At 44.4% G+C, this 20808-nt stretch overlaps 1 protein-coding gene across 2 annotated transcripts in view; it reads left to right on the top strand.

The window, feature by feature from the left end:
- LOC106574267 (anosmin-1) overlaps positions 1 to 20808 on the top strand; it is a 33552-nt gene that overhangs the window by 5470 nt on the left and 7274 nt on the right. The window contains exons 3-14 of one of the 2 annotated variants that reach the window (XM_014150052.2): positions 3517 to 3576; positions 3897 to 4119; positions 5976 to 6160; positions 6352 to 6481; positions 7043 to 7254; positions 7970 to 8102; positions 11999 to 12130; positions 12742 to 12830; positions 12966 to 13137; positions 13394 to 13620; positions 14054 to 14195; positions 15088 to 15754. In XM_014150052.2, coding sequence (XP_014005527.2) covers positions 3517 to 3576; positions 3897 to 4119; positions 5976 to 6160; positions 6352 to 6481; positions 7043 to 7254; positions 7970 to 8102; positions 11999 to 12130; positions 12742 to 12830; positions 12966 to 13137; positions 13394 to 13620; positions 14054 to 14195; positions 15088 to 15143 — 1761 coding nt within the window. In that variant the 3' untranslated portion in view covers positions 15144 to 15754. Of the gene's footprint in view, positions 1 to 3516; positions 3577 to 3896; positions 4120 to 5975; positions 6161 to 6351; positions 6482 to 7042; positions 7255 to 7969; positions 8103 to 11998; positions 12131 to 12741; positions 12831 to 12965; positions 13138 to 13393; positions 13621 to 14053; positions 14196 to 15087; positions 15755 to 20808 lie in introns of those variants that run through there. The other variant, XM_014150050.2, reaches the window with a different exon arrangement.

Here is a 20808-nt window from a genome sequence, read left to right as displayed (position 1 = left end):
AGATGATTTGTTTTCGCTGCATAAGCCATCGGATGTCTGCATTTGGTTATTGCTTGCAGCAGTGCTTACAGCTACACTAAAAGTCCACCCGCAACTTATCGAAGACAACAACAGTGCTGCCATTTTTTTTTTTAAAGCCCTCAATGACTACATCCAGCAGAGCTATGATCATGTTTGGTCACAATAGTCCGATCATCCTGTACTTTGCCCGTGCACACTCAGCATCACGTTGTCTCTGTGGACCTCCCTGGTAACGATGGGTGACTGTTAATCCGCCTGTCACTATCTCTTCGAGGCAGGCAGTCAATTAGGGCTACTATAGATGATTACCATAGCCTGACAAAATGGAGTCCGGTCACATCTTCATTTAAAGGCTTAGCAGGGGATGACAGGATCGCTTCAGTGCCTCATTTAGGAGAGCCGTGGACGGTCATAATTGCCATGCCATTACACCGGGCTGCCTGTCAGCCTCTCAGCTCTGCAGATATGAATGCTTAGTTCAAGTCATTATTATTTTTATTTTTTTTATCACCTCACGACAAGCCTCGGCTCCTTCAGATTGGCGTTTAGGCGGCACTTGGGAGTCATTAGTGTACTAACTAACACTTACTGGTCTAGCAGTTGGGATGATGTGGCCCTAAGGACTATAAATAAGGCTGAAATGGCACCCTATTCCATATATAGTGCACTACTTTTGAATGCACACCACATGAATGCATCTTCCACCACAGACATGACCATGTTAAATAATGCACAGTGTTAGTACTACAGAGAGGTGGCTTGTCCTCTTGAGAAAGACTCTGGAACCCCCTCAAAGCCTGTTCAATTTGTAGAAACAGGAAGGGAGAGACAAATGCTTTCCTCCAGGGAGGGTGTCGTCTGGGCACTGTATCAAACACTTGTGTGCTACAGTACAGCCAGGGCGCATCCCAAAATGGCACCCTTTTCCCTAAGTAGTGCATTTATTTTGACCAGGGCCCATATGGCGCTGGTCAAAAGGAGTGCACTATATAGAGAACAGGCTACCGTTTGGGAAGCAGGCTCAGTCTCCCCCAACAGAATAGCAGCGTTATGCACGGTCAGCAGAGAAGTCACTGAGGCCATTATTTACCGTCGTTCACAAAGGAAACGGTTCACTCCTGTCCTACTACATCCTGAAATGGCCATGTGCATTCTGGTGGTGCTTTTCCTGTTTTCCCGGGTTCCTTTGTAAAACAGAGCAGGTTTTCCTGTGTTCAAAATTAAGAGTAAGCATTATTGACTTTGAAATGTATATCAAATTTATGCCATCAAGGGGTAACACTCCGTTGTCTGTTGCCATCAGTGGAAGAGAGTCCTTAGGTGTTCTGTAAATTCCTAGACATTCTATCAGAGTCCTAGAACTCTGCTTTATTTGCGTTTGGTTGCAAGTGGAGAGGAATGCTTGGTTTGAGTTTGAAATGGGGCAGAAAATGGAGCGTAGCCGAGGCACAATAAGAAACGAGGAGACGGGAGTCTGAGCGTCAGTTGGGATTAGAGGAAGAATCTCAAGTTGGAGACCAGAGAAGGGAGATAAGAGATGACAGGACAGGGACTCTCAGAGTACAGCATGGCACTCGGCTATGGCAGGGAGCCGAGGATCTAGACGCTATGGGAGAGCTTTAGACATGCATTACGTTGTAGTATGGAGGGACTGTAGGAGAGAGGAAAGCAAGGACAGGGTACTACAGGAGAGTAGAGGGGTGAGAGGGAGCTAGCTGAATGTATGAGCATGTGTTACTGAATGGGAAAGGGTACAACGTCAGCCTTTAGCAGTTTCAGGATGTTCCTTCTATAGAAGTAGCAGTGGGGCCTGGGGCGAGCTCGGCAGGGTCTCCGCATTTCCCCCTCCATAAAGTGGGCACCTCAGCTGCATTTAAACGTGCGCCTCCTTCCTTCACATTATTCAGAGTTTCCGACAACTACCAACACTTTCCACCCCTCACACACTCACACTCACACACACACACACACACTTGTTCATGTTTTCACAGCAACTGAAGATAAATGTGTTTCCCACTCTCATTCCGACCAAAACGTTGCCCCTGGATAACTCCCATCTTCACGCCTTAAACTTTCAACAACGCATTACATGGCTGAGGTTTTCTCTAGAAGGTTGTAGGAGTGTATTGGACATGCTGTTATACTTGTGTCAAGGCATAAGTAAGTAAAAAATAATAACCATAAGCATACCGAGTTTATATACTGAACACAAATATAAACGCAAAGTGTTGGTCCCATGTTTCATGAGCTGAAATAAAAGACCCCAGAGATTACCAAGACAATCCATCCACCTGACGTGGCATATCAATAAGCTGATTAAACAGCATGATAATTACAAAAGTACACTTTGTGCTGGGGACAATAAAAGGCCACTCTAAAATGTGCAGTTTTGTCACACAACACAATGCCACAGATGTCTCAAGTTGCGGGAGTGTGCAATTGGCATGCTGACTGCAGGAATGTCCACCAGAGCTGTTGTCAGAGAATTGAATGTTAATTTCTCTACCGTAAGCCGCATCCAACGTCTTTTTAGAGATTTTGGCAGTACGTCCAACCGGCCTCACAACCGCAGACCACTTGTAACCACGCCAGCCCAGAACCTCCACATCCTGTTTCTTCACCTACGGGATCGTCTGAGACCAGCCACCCGGACAGCTGATGAAACTGAGGAGTATTTCTGTCTGTGATAAAGCCCTTTTTGTGGGGAAAAACTCGTTCTTATTGGCTAGGCCTGGCTCCCAAGTGGGTGGGCCTATGCCCTGCCAGGCCCACACATGGCTGTGCCCCTGCCCAGTCATGTGAAGTCTATAGATTAGGGCCTAATTTATTTATTTAAATTGACTGATTGCCTTATATGAACTGTAACTCAGTAAAATCGTTGCATTTATATTTTGGTTCAGCATAGTTACACCTAGAAAAAGAGTGACATCAAATGGATATTGTTACTGTAATATGGTAACTTTCAAATTACCCCTAGATGCAACATTCCCCACTGCCTTTCCTCCATAGCTACCAACCACTGTGTTTCATTGCAGCATGAAATTGGAAATGTGAATATTCCCCTGGGCAGTCTAGCCTGGGTTACTCATGCAGGAAGAGTGTCACTCAGGGGACAAGGACAGCAGTACAGATCTACAAGCCGCTACAGGAAGCACATACTTAACAAACACACTTTGGAAGAGTGGTGTTCTTTGATTTTCAAACATCCTATTTATTTCCCTTATAATGATGTTCCCCAAATTAAATGTAGGCCCAGCAACCGGCTGTCAAGTTCTTTTAGCTGTTCTCTCCTCAAGAGAGTCAGGAACACCGACAAGGCCACAGATGTCAGATACATACAAAGATTCATCCCAATAAACCTCAAACTGCTTAAAGTTAGTGGCAACCATGGTGACACGTTTTTTTACTGTAATAAGCTGCTTCAGAAATCCCCTGTGGTGGCATGGAAGGTGTAACAAGCCCTTACCTCCATCTCTGTTTCTGTCACCTTCAAAGTGCCTGGAACCCTGCAAGGCCTCCTGGGACCTGAAGAGCCAGTGCCGGGAGCTTTGTGAGGTATGATGACTTTTTGACAGCCTCCCATTTCGTTAAGTTAGGGGGGAGGAACGCGCTGAGGAGAGGCTTCATGTTGAGAGGCTAAATTAGTAGAGTTCGGTTCAGATTCTCCTCCATAGGATTTTTTTTTTCATCAAACGTAATCAGACACAGACATCTTCTACCTCTGTGCTTCCTCAATTTCCTTACTCAGTCAAACGTAATCAGAAACTGATCTTTTTCCTACAGTTTCTTCAGTTTTTTTTGGTCATGTTATTTTAGTAGTAAAGCATCTGTGCTTTCTAACACTCTAATCTCTCTCTCTCAATCCCCCACCCCAGCGCTCATTTCCCAAGAAGCACTGGGAGTGTGTGACGAGTTGTGAGTTCCTGCGCTCGGTGGTGGCAGTGAAGCAGGGTGACTGCCCTGCCCCTGAAAAGGCCAGCGGATTTGCGGCGGCGTGCGTGGAGGGATGCGAGGAGGACAGAGAGTGCTCTGCCCAGAAGAAGTGCTGTTCCAACGGCTGTGGGCACACCTGCCAACCTCCCAAGAACCTTTACAAAGGTACAGCAACCTCCAGTACACACAGTAGAAACTACAGTATGTACATTTTTTGTTGGTTGGTTACAACCAATATACACTGCTCAAAAAAATAAAGCGAACACTTAAACAACACAATGTAACTCCAAGTCAATCACACTTCTGTGAAATCAAACTGTCCACTTAGGAAGCAGCACTGATTGACAATAAATGGAATAAACAACAGGTGGAAATTATAGGCAATTAGCAAGACACCGCCAATAAAGGAGTGGTTCTGCAGGTGGGGACCACAGACCACTTCTCAGTTCCTATGCTTCCTGGCTGATGTTTTGGTCACTTTTGAATGCTGGCGGTGCTTTCACTCTAGTGGTAGCATGAGACGGAGTCTACAACCCACACAAGTGGCTCAGGTAGTGCATCTCATCCAGGATGGCACATCAATGCGAGCTGTGGCAAGAAGGTTTGCTGTGTCTGTCAGCGTAGTGTCCAGAGCATGGAGGCGCTACCAGGAGACAGGCCAGTACATCAGGAGACGTGGAGGAGGCCGTAGGAGGGCAACAACCCAGCAGCAGGACCGCTACCTCCGCCTTTGTGCAAGGAGGAGCAGGAGAAGCACTTGCCAGAGCCCTGCAAAATGACCTCCAGCAGGCCACAAATGTGCATGTGTCTGCTCAAACGGTCAGAAACAGACTCCATGAGGGTGGTATGAGGGCCCGACGTCCACAGGTGGGGGTTGTGCTTACAGCCCAACACCGTGCAGGATGTTTGGCATTTGCCAGAGAACACCAAGATTGGCAAATTCGCCACTGGCGCCCTGTGCTCTTCACAGATGAAAGCAGGTTCACACTGAGCACGTGACAGACGTGACAGAGTCTGGAGACGCGGTGGAGAACGTTCTGCTGCCTGCAACATCCTCCAGCTTGACCGGTTTGGCGGTGGCTCAGTCATGGTGTGGGGTGGCATTTCTTTGGGGGGCCGCACAGCCGTCCATGTGCTCGCCAGAGGTAGCCTGACTGCCATTGGGTACCGAGATGAGATCCTCAGACCCCTTGTGAGACCATATGCTGGTGCGGTTGGCCCTGGGTTCCTCCTAATGCTAGACCTCATGTGGCTGGAGTGTGTCAGCAGTTCCTGCAAGAGGAAGGCATTGATGCTATGGACTGGTCCGCCCGTTCCCCAGACCTGAATCCAGTTGAGCACATCTGGGACATCATGTCTCGCTCCATCCACCAACGACACGTTGCACCACAGACTGTCCAGGAGTTGGCGGATGCTTTAGTCCAGGTCTGGGAGGAGATCCCTCAGGAGACCATCCACCACCTCATCAGGAGCATGCCCAGGCGTTGTAGGGAGGTCATACAGGCACGTGGAGGCCACACACACTACTGAGCCTCATTTTGACTTGTTTTAAGCACATTACATCAAAGTTGGATCAGCCTTTAGTGTGGTTTTCCACTTTAATTTTGAGTGTGACTCCTAATTCAGACCTCCATGGGTTGATAAATTGGATTTCCATTGATTATTTTTGTGTGATTTTTGTTGTCAGCACATTCAACTATGTAAAGAAAAGTATTTGATAAGATTATTTCTTTCATTCAGATCTAGGATGTGTTGTTTAAGTGTTCCCTTTATTTTTTTGAGCAGTATATTATCTGCAACCAATTTGTGGGCCAATTCAAAGATGAGAGAACATTTTTTTAACTTTTGCATAGATAATTTACTGATGTCATGTAAGGTTCGAATCTAACTAGGTGAAAAATCTGTCGCTGTGCCCTTGAGCAAGGCACTTAACCCTAATTGCTCTGGATAAGAACGTCTGCTAAGTGACTAAAATCGAATGATCACATGTGACGTTGAAATGATCCACCTCACCCTTCCAGGAGCCCCTCTGAAGCCCAGGAAGGAGCTGAGTTTTGAGGAGCTGAGGTCTGGTCAGATGGAGGTGAGCTGGTCCACCCGATTCAACGTGTCGGCCGAGCCGGTCATCTACGTGCTCCAGAGGAGGTGGAACTACGGGATCCAACCCAGTGAGGACGCTGCTACACAGTGGGAGGTGGTAGCTCAGGTTAGTCAGCCTTTTTGGGGATGCTTACTTATTGCTACTGTTTTTAGTTGATTATAAAGGGACAAATGAATGTAATCTACTTAGAATTCAAAGTGTGGCAATGTATTGATTGTTCATGAAGTTAAACAACGCTCTGTCTCTGTTTTATGCCTTCTCTCTCTCTCTCACGCTCTCTTGCGCTCTCTCTCTAGACCACGGAGGTGAAAGCGCGGCTGGCTGATATCCGGGCAGGCCGGTGGTACCAGTTCAGAGTGGCAGCAGTGAACGTCCACGGGACCAGAGGGTTCACCACTCCCAGTCGCCACATCCACACCAAGAAAGGTCAGGCAGAGTGTCTGTGTTTGTGTGTGTGTCTGCTTGCGTGTGTATGTGTGTGAGGCTGACTTAATCACCCTGGGGTGATATTGCACTGACTGTAATGAAGATGAATACAGACTAATTACATTGGCTTTTGGCCATTTCTGAAGTGCTGTATTGTGCTTTAGCCCCGTAGAGCTGTAATACCTTCCAGTCAATATATGAATATCTTTAATAGACAGTTACTAAAGCTTCATGTATTTGGCAGCTGTAATGTCATTAACCTTTTCACTGCAGTGGGCTTAATCAGGGTCACACAGATTCTTAGTAGTCTTAAACAAACCTACTTTGAAACACAAGTATACACCTCACACACATGGTTATGGGCTTAAAAAAAGAATCAACCATGTCAGATATAGAGCTGAACTGTATTACATTTTGAGTTTGCATCCCAATATTACACTTTATATACACATCACAGAAGACTGAAATATAACAAAACGCTTTGACATAGAAACACCGGAAACACTACTGATGTCTACGTCAGACCAATGACACCTGATTGATTAACGATGTCTTCCCCAGACCCCTCCAGCCCCCCTGCCCCATCTGAGCTGAGGATGTCCAACATGACCTTTGGCCCCGGTGGCAGGGCGGTGTCGGTCCGGCTGCGCTGGTCCATCCCCTCAGACTTGGATGTCCCTGTACACCACTACAAGGTGTCCTGGAGCTGGGCCACAGGCAGCACTGGGGCCACAGCACCACTTAAGACCAAGAGGAGGAAGATGGTCAATGGGGTAAGTCATAGAGTAAGTCCCCTACCCTGACATTTTGGGCCCATGGGGTAGGTCAGTCATACCAATAGAAATGGAATGATGTGCTCTGAGGGGCCTTGGCAGTCTAGTCATTCTATTTCTATGGTCATAGCCTCTACACTCTTAGGAAAAAAAGGTGCTATTTAGAAACTAAAAGGCTTCTTCGGCTTTCCCCATAGGATAACCCTTTTGTGGTTCCAGGTAGAACCCTTTCCAAAGTGGGTTCTACATGGAACCAAAAAGGGTTCTCCTATGGGGACAGCCGTAGAACCCTTTTGGAACCCTTTTTCTACTCTGACATGTAGGCACTCATTAACATGGGACATTCCCTGGGACAATGTACAGTGGAAGCCTGTTCTTTCTTTCCTCAAGCCACAACAAATGTAATGGAAGGATAAACAATGGCAGTGTGTGTGGCTTTGATGCCATAAACACTCCAATCGGATGGTGCTTAGTGCTTACACACCAAACCAAGCAATTGTATAGTTGTCGCCTCTGGCAAATGTGAATTAATCGCAAATCGATGCTATTAAATAGCCAAAATCTGCATTAGCTCATGTATGTTTTGGAAAATGAACATTTCCGACAAGTTATGCTGTGGTTATTGGACCTACTTTGTACCTTTGTTGTGTGGATGCAGAGGACACAGAACGGTCTTCCTGACCCCATAACCCCTCTGTCCTTTGTGCGTATCCAGGGGCAGAGCTATGTGGAGCTGGAGAGTCTGCGAGTTAACAGAAGTTACAGTGTGGAGCTACAGGCTGTGTCCTATTGGGGACAGACCCCACTGAAAAGTCCCAAAGCCACCCTGCACTTCAACACACGACACAGTACGTCAACAGTCAATGCTTATCAGCTCCCAAATTCTGGGAACATTCTCAGTTCCCAGGTTTTTCTAGAAATCCCAGTTGGAGGATTTACAGAATTTAGCAACTCTATTAAATATTTACCCAGTATATTGAGGTTGGAAGCGTGATACACTACATGACCAAAAGTCTACTTGTCGAACATCTTATTCCAAAGTTGCTAGGGCTGTTACGGTGACCGTATTACCGCAACACCGCCGGTCACGAGTCATGGCGGCAGTCAAATTCCACAAGGCCGTTTATCACGGTAATTAGGCTTCTCCAAGCTCTGATGCTGCTGATGGTCATTAATAGCCTACCAAACTTGCTAACTGCCTGGTACTCATCATCAATGCAATTGTAATCGAAAATCTAATCAAACACTTCATGAGAGCCAATGAGCTCATATTGCGCAACATTTCAATAGGCTATGCAATTGTGTGAGAAAACAGTGATGGCCTCTACTAAAAAGAGGTGGCGCCCATCAGCTTTTTATAGGCTATGCCTACTATATTTATTTCTCAACTTATTTTAAGCACATTGCTTCTCTTTACAACAGGAGTATAGCCTACCTGGCTGGCATGAAAATGAACCACGGGGAAAAGCGTCCTCCATTCGCTATTTAAGTGCATAGATGACGTATTTTTTTTCCACTGCCCTTGTTTTCGAGACAGGTCCATTTTTTAAATCAAAACAAATGTAACACATATATTATTTAGTATATGTAAAGACAAAATCATTAAATCAAGAATAGTCTGATGGGTGACAATATCACTTGTGAATTATACAATGATGCCCAGCACAAGAAACAATGTCTTTTTTTGCGACTTTTCCTAATCATAGTCACACACCTCATGTAGCCTAGCCCAAAGGCCTGTTTTGATAAAGTTTGTATCACAACTAAAGTGGCCAAATAACTTCTTAAAATGAAGCACATTAATCTGCTTTACAAGGGGTGTAGAGCCTAACTGGCATACTGTACATAAGCAGCGTGTGACTTTCAAGTTCGGCGGAAGATCATTTTCACCATAAAAAGTCACCTTTATAGTAAAAGCATTACATGCATAATCGCATTCGCGGTCATGGCCGCAAAAGGCACGGATTTATTCAGGGAGCATTACGGCCACGCGAAGGGGATGTCGCCGGGAAATTTGAGGCATTGTCAAGTGCTCTTCAAATTCTGAATCAGAGACTGTGTACAGCCTGCGCAAAAAAAACAAGCAGAGCTCAAGCCTTTCACACAACTTAAAAAAATAAATAAATCATTAGTCTCGTCATGCAGCCTTAGAATGTATTAAAAATCAAAAGTTATAGCCCAACGTCTGTATCACAACTAAAGTAACTCTAAATGAAGCATAGGAGGACCTGTTTTGTTGTTAACCGCTCAGCACAGAATAGCCGCATGTGCGCACTCCCTCAAATCGTTTGGAGAAAATATCCTTTCTATTTTATTCAGCTATGTTCAATTGTATTCTTCATACTATTAAATAATATAAAATAATGTCACAGAATTCTAAGGAAATCTTGTCTGCTAAATGAACGAGTGTACTGTAGCCCACAGCCATATGACACACACACACACACACACACACACGCACTATACATACACATGGATTTAGTACTGTAGATATGTGGTAGGGGCCTGAGGGCACACAGTGCGTTGTGAAATCTGTGAATGTATTGTAATGTTTTTAAATTGTATAAACTTCCTTAATTTTGCAGGACCCCAGGAAGAGTAGCTGCTGCTTCGGCTGCAGCCAATGAGGATCCATAATAAATACAAATATGGCATAGCCAGATCAGGGCCTAACATAAGGACAACTCAGAGTATTCTATTCTGTTCTTCTGAAATAGACTACAGTTTCTTTAGACCTGTATAAAATAAATAATGGCTTTATTGTGATGGTGTAGACTATATTACATGGATTTAGCTGACTTTTTAAAATGTAATGTTCCAAAGGTTTGAATCAGTGGCTTGTAGGCTATTTGTGGAAGCCAGGAGATGCTAAATGTGTTTATGTTAATTATTCGTCAATTACTGTGAGACCAGCAGTTATTTGCTTGACAATCACTGGCTGACAATTTCATGATTGCCACAGTTGAGAAATAAGTAGTTGGTCCCCCCTTCGCTGCTATAACAGCCTCCACTCTTCTGGGAAAGCTTTCCACTAGATGTTGGAACATTGCTGCGGGGACTTGCTTCCATTCAGCCGCAAGAGCATTAGTGAGGTCAGGCACTGATGTTGGGCGATCAGGCCTGGTTCGCAGTTGGGGTTCCAATTCATCCCAAAGGTGTTCGATGGAGTTGCGGTCAGGGCTCTGTGCAGGCCAGTCAAGTTCTTCCACACCAATCTTGACAAATCATTTCTTTTTTTCTTACCCCTTTTTCTCCCCAGTTTCGTGGTATCCAATTGGTAGTCACAGTCTTGTCTCATCGCTGCAACTTCCGTACAGACTCGGGAGAGGCGAATTTCGAGAGCCGTGTGTCCTCTGAAACAGAACCCAACCAAGCCGCACTGCTTCTTGACACAATGCCCACTTAACCCGGAACCAGCCGCACCAAAGTGTCGGAGGAAACACCGTGTCAGCGTGTACTGCCGGCCAAACCCTCCCCTAACCTGGACAACGCTGGGCCAAATGTGTGCTGCCCCATGGGTCTCCCGGTCGCGGCCGGCTGAGCCTGTACTCAAATCCAGAATCTCTAGTGGCACAGCTAGCACTGCAATGCAGTGCCTTAGACCACTGCGCCACTCGGGAGGCCAACAAACCATTTCTGTATGGACCTCGCTTTGTACACGGGGCATTGTCATGCTGAAACAGGAAAAGGTCTTCCCCAAACTGTTGCCACAAAGTTGGACACACATAATTGTCTAGAATGTCATTGTATGCTGTAGCATTAAGATTTCCCTTCACTGGAACTAATGGGCCTAGCCTGAACCATGAAAAATAGCCACAGACCATTATTCCTCGTCCACCAAACTTTACAGTTGGCACTATGCATTGGGGCAGGTCGCATTCTCCCGGCATCGGCCAAACCCAGATTCGTCAGTCGGACTGCCAGATGGTGATTCATCACTCCACAAAACGTATTTCCACTGCTCCAGAGTCCAATGGTGGTGAGCTTTACACCACTCCAGCTTGGCATTGTGCATGGTGATCTTAGGCTTGTATGCGGCTACTCGGCCATGGAAACCCATTTCATGAAGCTCCCGACTAATAGTTATTGTGCTGACGTTGCTTCCAGAAGCAGTTTGGAACTCGGTAGTCAGTGTTGCAACCGAGGACAGGCAATTTTTACACGCTTCAGCACTCTGCAGTTCCGTTCTGTGAGCTTGTATGGCCTACAACTTTGCGGCTGAGACATTGTTTCTCCTAGACGTTTCCACTTCACAATAACAGCACTTACAGTTGACCGGGGCAGCTCTAGCAGGGTGGAAATTTTACGAACTGACTTGTTGGAAAGGTGGCATCTTATGATGGTGCCACGTTGAAAGTCACAGCTCTTCAGTAAGGCCATTCTACTGCCAATGTTTGTCTATGGAGATTGCATGGCTATGTGATCGATTGTATAAATCTGTCAACAATGGGTGTGGCTGAAATAGCCAAATCCACTCATTTGAAGGGGTGTCCACATACTTTTGTATATATAGTGTGTACATTGCCCTCTGTTCATGTCCCTGCTTATAATTATCTGGATTGACAGAAAAGGCTGCTTGAGGATCTTTTTTACTGAAGAATGTGTTTGTTTCCTGTAATTGTGTTTTGCTTTTCGTGTATTGATGTGTGTATACAGGGCGATCGGTGTAAAAAAGGGAAATGTAGTGTATGTTTGCATCTGGTCTAACATCGCTTTGTTCCCATTTTCATTGTTCCACAATCAGGGCAGGAGCAGACGTCTGGCACCCACCCGGTCCCCGTCCCCGAGGGCCTTATCCCTGATGTGTTGGATGTGGGCACCCCCTTCTACCAGGACGGCCAGCTGCAGGTCCGTGTCTACTGGCAGAGGAGCACAGGTATGCAGGGGGAAACCCAGACACAGCCACACGCATGAATGAACGCACACATAGGAGCACACACACACACACACGCAAGACTGGTTGCACACACACACACACACACACACACACACACACAAAAGGCACGCATGTGTGCATGCACGCACCATTGTGCACACACACACATCCACACACACACATTTGATTTGCCCTTCGACAAGAATAGCAGTGTTGCTGAGGAAATAATCCTCTAACCACCACCTCCCTATCGTTGTGTAAACAGAGATTATCGTAAATGTACAGGCTGCTTGCTGGTAATTAAACACAAAACAAAAGGCTGTTTTCTTACAAGCTGATAAGATGCACAGAAGTACATCCTGAATCCTGTTCATGCAGGAACATGAGCACAGTAAGCTAGCATCGCTACCAAGGGCTCCCCACGGCGCGCACACTGGGCTCCCCACGGCGCACATTTTGCGTCAAATAATCTGTTCTGTCTGAACAAGTTGAGCTTTATAGAAGTGAACTATTGACTCTTATTTTGAAAGGCCAATGTGTGCTTTGTCACCAATGTTATGCGATTGATTGATGAATGATTATTGATTGACACTACTTTCCATCTCTCTCAGATCCCACTGTAGTTCGGTATCGTGTCCAGTGGGTACCAGAGTACTGTGGACACAACCAGACCAAAGGAGTGGACAAGATTATCACACGGGTAACCAGTTTCATTCAGTCATACAACCGATTTATGGTGCAACTTCAAGTAAGACAAAGGGTATCTATCTCTATTGGAGTTACAGTATAGGCTGCTCTCATCATATCTGTGTCCACTGTCTTTAACCTCTTATAGGAGGGCTTTGCCAGCCTCCACGGCCTGCTCTTCTCCTGTAAGTACAGAGTGAACCTCCAGCCACTGGGTACTAAGGGACGTGCCCAGGCAGAAACCACCTTCTTCTTCACCCCCTCCTGTGCCACCATCAGGGCCAAGAGCCCCAAACACATAGCCTGTCCCGGCCAGGAAGGTGAGACACCACTGATCACCCAAAGAGGACTTTAATCATTTTGTCGTTGACCTATTGACCCTTCAATTCACATGTCTATTGGTGTACCTCTCTATGTTTGAGATCAACTACATTGAAGTCGGACTGTGCAGAATCACTGATCTACATATCACCTTGCATCCTAAATAACTAGTCAGTATGTGATCAAGATTTGAAATTCTGCACGTCTCTTTGCTCAAACTGATCCCCTCAAACACTCTGTATGTTTGTCCCATAGGAGCTCCTCCTCCTCCTCCCAAGGTGCTGTCCAAGGCAGAGAACCTGACCGCCTCCTTCATGGCCCACAAGGGTAACGTCACAGCTGTGTTTACATGGGAGGTGTCTACGCCACTCCCACCCCAACAGCTCCATGGGTTCCAGGTCACATGGGCGGAAGTGACCTCAGCCAGTCGCCATAACAACCTTCCCAACAGCCTAATCTCACAGTCCCAGATACTACCACCAGTAAGTCCATCAGTATAAACCCAAATAGTGCTGTCCCACTGGGCACAGACGTAAATTCAGCGTCTTTGCCACATAATAATTTCATTGAAATGACGTGGAAACAACGTCGATTCTACCAGTGTCTCCCCAGTGGGGTGCCACCATAACTGGAAACCCATATCAACTCAATGAATTAGCCCACCTTTATGCAACAAATCTGACCATTTGTCTCAGTAAATCAAAATCCCTGCAATAACCAACAAATGTCAAAGTAATCCATCTTCATTTTCACAAATTCCCATGATTTGTTACGGTTTAAATAAGTCGCGTCACGGCAAAGGGTGGATGTGTAGTAGAGTAAGGTGACCAAAACATCCATATAGGAAAAAGCCAACCAGCTCCCCCTTTTCACAGTTAATGAGCCCATGTCTTGCTGTCTTCCCTCTTCTCTCAGGAGCGTAATGTCCTGGTAGTGACAGGTCTGCAGCTAGCCACCCCCTACAGGCTGGAGATCCAGGTGATTGGAGCAGGAGGAGAGGGTCCTGCCACCATCAAGACTTTTTGCACTCCCACCACCTCACCAGTCCAGCAGCACAGTAAGATCATTGACTGGATTATCTTGCTCTTTTCCAGATTTTAAGAGATTTACAATGAGAATACGCACATGCATAACCACTGATAACTGATGTTCTCTTAAATATGGCCAGTTTGATAGGTGATAGAAAATGTCATGTAAAAAAAATGGGTGATGTTGCAGTCTGACTACGGTTGCAAAGGGAGAGCATATTACTGGAAACTTTCAAAGTCTACCAGTAAACTACCATAATTTTGGTAACTTTCAAGGAACGTATGGAATTTTACAAGATGACATCTAGTTGCCTTTTTGGGTGCCGCCGACTATCACAGGTGTCTGTAATTATCTCTGGCCCTCTGTGTGGCCTCATGTAAAATATATTACAAAAAATCCAATAAGATGATTTTAAAATATAAAGACAAAGCTATAAAACATTATTCTAAATATAAACCAACTTAGTAAATGTATGTGTTTAATATGAGGATTTCAGCATGAAATATTTTTTACACACTTATTTAATTGACTATATCAATATGTTTTTGTTGTAAATGTTTTGAGTACAAACTGGTTGTAGTTGTGAAAAAAGACAATAGTTGGAAGAGTTCCTGAGTTAATTGAAAATAATGTCATTGTTGATTAGATGCTTTTTTTTCTCAATAATGATGCTATTTTATCTTGAACCATGTGGCCTATCCACTAGAAACTCATGGACAATATGGACACAGATATAATAAATGTATACTTTATATATGAATAAAAATGTTTGTTATTCAAGTATAAATCACCAAAGTTGCCATAGATTACCTGTTAATTACCATTATTACTGAAGAATCAGGTAAATTACCGGTAGCTTTGCAACCCTAACTCTGACCGTATCGTTGACTTGTTTGGCCTATCTCAATGTGACCATTCAGGACCTAGACTCCGGACCAGCACCAGCCCAACATGGAGAGGCACTGACCAGAGCTGACCAGACTGCACAGAACTAACCTCCCAGACTCAGGACACTGGAGAACAGCCACCAACAGAAGAGAGAAGGGTCCTCTTTCAGACACTACTCAGTCATGCCTCTACTGCTGTATCCACACTCTACCAATCAAAGAAATTGCTAACAAGTAGCCCACCGATAAACAGTTCACCCAACCCTTCAATGAGGGAATGCTTCTGAATTTTGCATGTGGATGTGAGTCGTTATACAGTAGATTAAGATTCCTTAGAGACCTTGGCTTTGCATGTAAAATCCTAGTGTTTCTGGCATGAAATTATTTGTACTACCTCCCTCTCTCCGACAAATAGACAATGACTTGTCACTGTTAATTAATACTTTTTTTTAAATATAAAAGTGATATTATTTTACGTTTTAATAGGCTGAAGATGTCATTTTGTGCCCCAACTCATGTACTGTAAATGCTGTACATACAGTTTGTCTATAATTTATTTATGTCACAGTGGTTTATTTGTATGTATTACTGTACACAGTTGTCTTTGTGTTACATTTGACTGTGTATGTTCTTTCCAGTTCACCCTTTTGTAAACTGACATACCCTGTATAGAGATGTATAAGTAAATTCCATGTCAAAAGTGTCGTGTCTGTGCATATTTTATACTGTATGGTTCAAAAGTCCATAGTTATAAACCAGAGAAAATGAACGACCATTGTGTTTCTATTGACATGATAGCTTGTTTGGTGTGCAAACAAAAGGTTAGCTAGTGAAACATTGGTCTCGTGGGGACGTGTGGAAATACAAACACACACACCACCCGGCAACGCAGTCTGTCAGCGTTCTATACCCATGGTGCATGGCGTCACACTTATTCCCATTCAACCAGGTCGCTGTGTTTCTGCCTGTCTTACTACTGTATGTGTGCACATGCGTCTGAATATGACTGCTATGGTATCTATCTTATTTATATATATTTTACATCTTTGGGGTCCTTTAACTTTTTAGTTTTAGCCTATAAGGGAGTTGTTGGTTCAAGCATTGAAGCCATCCTTACTGCTCTATGTTAATGCTGATTTAATTTGCTATCTATAATTTTAATTCTCTAACTTGCTATCATCCACAGTTTTTATGCGAGTAAAGTCATGACAGCTGTGATGGAAGCAGGAATTTTCTGTAAAATTGTATAAATGCCAACAGATCATTTATTCGTTCGACATGGAATCTTTTTGTTTCAGTCAAATGTATTATACGACAAATGGTGGTGGAAATGCCTTTAATACGCAATTATTGATATAATAGCCATCATATGGAAGTAAACTTGTGGTCCTGCCACTACAATTCAGGAAACCTGGCAGTTTAAATTGGGCTAATGATTAAATAATGATGAACTTCACAGGGTGGTGAAAATGCATTGTATGAGCTTGATGCTCCTTTCCAATAAATGTCGAGGGTCTTATTCTGGTGACATGATGATCGACGCTTGACAACCGTTTTGACAAAAACATTCTCGCTCTTATCCATAATCTCTTCATGTAGACTAGCCTACCTGCAGGGCCTACCCGCACTCTATCTGCGAGCTGTTGGCTACATTGCACGTGCTAAAACCAGAGTAGGCACATTTGCTATTTACAATGTCAGTGATTAAAAACTATCCATAGAGTTGAAATGCAATGGAAACACATTGAACACTAGATTTATATTCGGGACATGAAAACTTCAGCTAAAAAGTATATTTTGTGTGCACTATGTCATCACGCACTGTTTGTTTTGTATCTGCAATAAGTCAGTTTGATGGAAACAATGATGAAAAAAAATATTTTCTTTATGCAGATTTGAGAATATTCATATTAAAATCTGTCTCCAATTGGATGTAAACCTAGTTTATGGCAGGCAGTGGAGGCTCCTCAGAGGAGGAAGGGGAGGACCATCCTCCTCGGTGAATAAATACATTTAAAAACAAAGTTATAATTTTTCGATAAAACTATACTAAATATATTCACGTCCCCAAATAATTGATTAAAACATACTGTTTTGCAATGAAGGTCTACAGTAGCCTAAACAGCACTCTGTAGGGTAGCACCATTGTGTAGCCGGAGGAAAGCTAGCTTCCGTCCTCCTCTTGGTACATTGACTTCAATACAAAACCTAGGAGGCTCTTGGTCCTCACCCCCTTCCATAGACTTACACAGTAATTATGACAACTTCCAGGGAATGTCCTCCAACCCATCAAAGCTCTTGGAGCATGAACTGACATGTTGTCCACCCTATCAAAGGATCAGAGAATGAATCTAGTAGTGAAAGCATAAGCTACAGCTAGCTAGCACTGCAGTGCATAACATTTGGTGAGTAGTTGACTCAAAGAGAGAGAAAGACAATAGCTTAACAGTTTTCAACAAATTCAATAAAGGAGAAGCAAGAGAGAGTGGGAGAGAGATTTAATCATTATTTTTTCACTTTCAGTTTCACTTAGCTAGCAAATGCACATGGCTAGTTAAGCTTACTCAAACAACCGGCTCAAACAGAGGGATACTATGTTAGCTAGCTGGCTATGACTATTCAACACAACACTGGAATTCTTCCAAGTGAAGGTAAGCTTTTAGTTTTATTAATTTATTGCCATGGGGCCCGCTGGTGTAACTGCTAAACTGCTTACTGACTGTACACTGCATGATTGTAGCGGGTTTACTAACACATTAGTTCTGTTAGTTATGTTGACTAGGACGTTACTTTAGCTAATATGGGGACAAAGATGTAGGCTGTGGGAAGCGGTTTTGATATGATTTGGTTGGAAATGTTTTTTTGCATGGTCACATACAGCTGATGTGTTCTGCATTGAAGTCCACAAACAAAGGGAAAAGGTGAGAGGAGGAGAGTGCATAGATGCGAGAAGGAATACAACGTGGCTGCTATGAAAGTGAACTGTGTTTACGTGTGATCAGGGTTGTATTGATTCCACTGATTCTGTTTAAAATCCTTTCTTAAACAGAAACAAACAAAACAGCGATAAAAATAGCTGAATTTGTTCAATAGAAACTCTTGTTTGCAACTGTTGGACTGATGATTACACCCTTGATAAGCTAGATGCAGGCAAGAGTGTGCAAGGCGGTATTGAACGTGTCACTGTCTGTCAATGTGTCACTGTCTGTCACCTTTTCTCTCAACCTTTGCGCACCTACGTTGTAAGCTTTCATTCATAGGCTAGGTTACAGCAACCTCATGATGGGTATTGGGAAAATTGTAGTATCATGTAGTAGCCTAAACCTATTGATGTTACATTGAACTGGGTGAATGGAATATGAATGACAGTCATCCAATATGCTGTAATAGAAACAAGGCCTCCGTCATTGTAAGCGGCACTGACCGCCACTGATGGCAGGTAATGCTGTAAAACACTTGAACAGTAAATGGCTGAATGCTCTAGTGTACACTGTACTGGGAGTCCTGAAAGGCCTTGCTGCGAACATAACCACATCTATCCAGCTCCATCCTGGTTCGGGATTTATGACTGTTTGATGAGTATGGCCCCTCATGTTTATGACCTTCCCTAGGGAGAGAGGAAGAGAGAGAGAGAGAGAGAGAGAGAGAGAGAGAGAGAGAAAGGAGGTAGACAAATAGAGGGAGAGATGGAGAAAGGAGGATGAAGGATGAAGGAAAAAGGGAGAATACATGGGATATACACTGCTCAAAAAAATAAAGGGAACACTAAAATAACACATCCTAGATCTGAATGAATGAAATAATCTTATTAAATACTTTTTTCTTTACATAGTTGAATGTGCTGACAACAAAATCACACAAAAATAATCAATGGAAATCCAATTTATCAACCCATGGAGGTCTGGATTTGGAGTCACACTCAAAATTAAAGTGGAAAACCACACTACAGGCTGATCCAACTTTGATGTAACGTCCTTAAAACAAGTCAAAATGAGGCTCAGTAGTGTGTGTGTGGCCTCCACGTGCCTGTATGACCTCCCTACAACGCCTGGGCATGCTCCTGATGAGGTGGCGGATGGTCTCCTGAGGGATCTCCTCCCAGACCTGGACTAAAGCATCCGCCAACTCCTGGACAGTCTGTGGTGCAATGTGGCGTTGGTGGATGGAGCGAGACATGATGTCCCAGATGTGCTCAATTGGATTCAGGTCTGGGGAAGGGGCGGGCCAGTCCATAGCATCAATGCCTTCCTCTTGCAGGAACTGCTGACACACTCCAGCCACATGAGGTCTAGCATTGTCTTGCATTAGGAGGAACCCAGGGCCAACCGCACCAGCATATGGTCTAACAAGGGGTCTGAGGATCTCATCTCGGTACCTAATGGCAGTCAGGCTACCTCTGGCGAGCACATGGAGGGCTGTGCGGCCCCCCAAAGAAATGCCACCCCACACCATGACTGACCCACCGCCAAACCGGTCATGCTGGAGGATGTTGCAGGCAGCAGAACGTTCTCCACGGCGTCTCCAGACTCTGTCACGTCTGTCACGTGCTCAGTGTGAACCTGCTTTCATCTGTGAAGAGCACAGGGCGCCAGTGGCGAATTTGCCAATCTTGGTGTTCTCTGGCAAATGCCAAACGTCCTGCAAGGTGTTGGGCTGTAAGCACAACCCCCACCTGTGGATGTCGGGCCCTCATACCACCCTCATGGAGTCTGTTTCTGACCGTTTGAGCAGACACATGCACATTTGTGGCCTGCTGGAGGTCATTTTGCAGGGCTCTGGCAGTGCTTCTCCTGCACCTCCTTGCACAAAGGCGGTCCTGCTGCTGGGTTGTTGCCCTCCTACGGCCTCCTCCACGTCTCCTGATGTACTGGCCTGTCTCCTGGTAGCGCCTCCATGCTCTGGACACTACGCTGACAGACACAGCAAACCTTCTTGACACAGCTCGCATTGATGTGCCATCCTGGATGAGCTGCACTACCTGAGCCACTTGTGTGGGTTGTAGACTCCGTCTCATGCTACCACTAGAGTGAAAGCACCGCCAGCATTCAAAAGTGACAAAAACATCAGCCAGGAAGCATAGGAACTGAGAAGTGGTCTGTGGTTACCACCTGCAGAACCACTCCTTTATTGGGGGTGTCTTGCTAATTGCCTATAATTTCCACCTGTTGTCTATTCCATTTGCACAACAGCATGTGACATTTATTGTCAATCAGTGTTGCTTCCTAAGTGGACAGTTTGATTTCACAGAAGTGTGATTGACTTGGAGTTACATTGTGTTGTTTAAGTGTTCCCTTTATTTTTTTGAGCAGTATATATCAAAACAGTTTAGAAGGCATGGTTCAAGTATATAAATATATTTCACATATTAAATTGACTGTTTTAGCACCTAGCAACAAACGTCAATATCCTAGCAACTAATTAACTTCAAAATATACAGTACCAGTCAAAAGTTTGTACACACCTACTCATTCAAGGGTTTTTCTTTCTTTTTTACTATTTTCTACAGTGTAGAATAATAGGGAAGACATCAAAACTATGAAATAATACATATGGAATCATGTAGTAACCAAAAACGTATTTTTGATATTTATATTCTTCAAAGTAGCCAACCTTTCCCTTGATGACAGCTTTGCACAATCTTGGCGTTCTCTCAACCAGCTTCATGAGGAATGCATTTCTAATAGTCAAGAAGGAGTTCCCACATATGCTGAGCACTTGTTGGCTGATTTCTCTTCACTCTGCGGTCCAACTCAT

Source organism: Salmo salar, chromosome ssa16 (assembly GCF_905237065.1).
Source record: "Salmo salar chromosome ssa16, Ssal_v3.1, whole genome shotgun sequence".
NCBI classification, from domain to species: Eukaryota; Metazoa; Chordata; class Actinopteri; order Salmoniformes; family Salmonidae; genus Salmo; species Salmo salar.
Note: the sequence above shows the minus strand (reverse complement) of the source record. Positions and strands in the feature narration are given on the sequence as shown.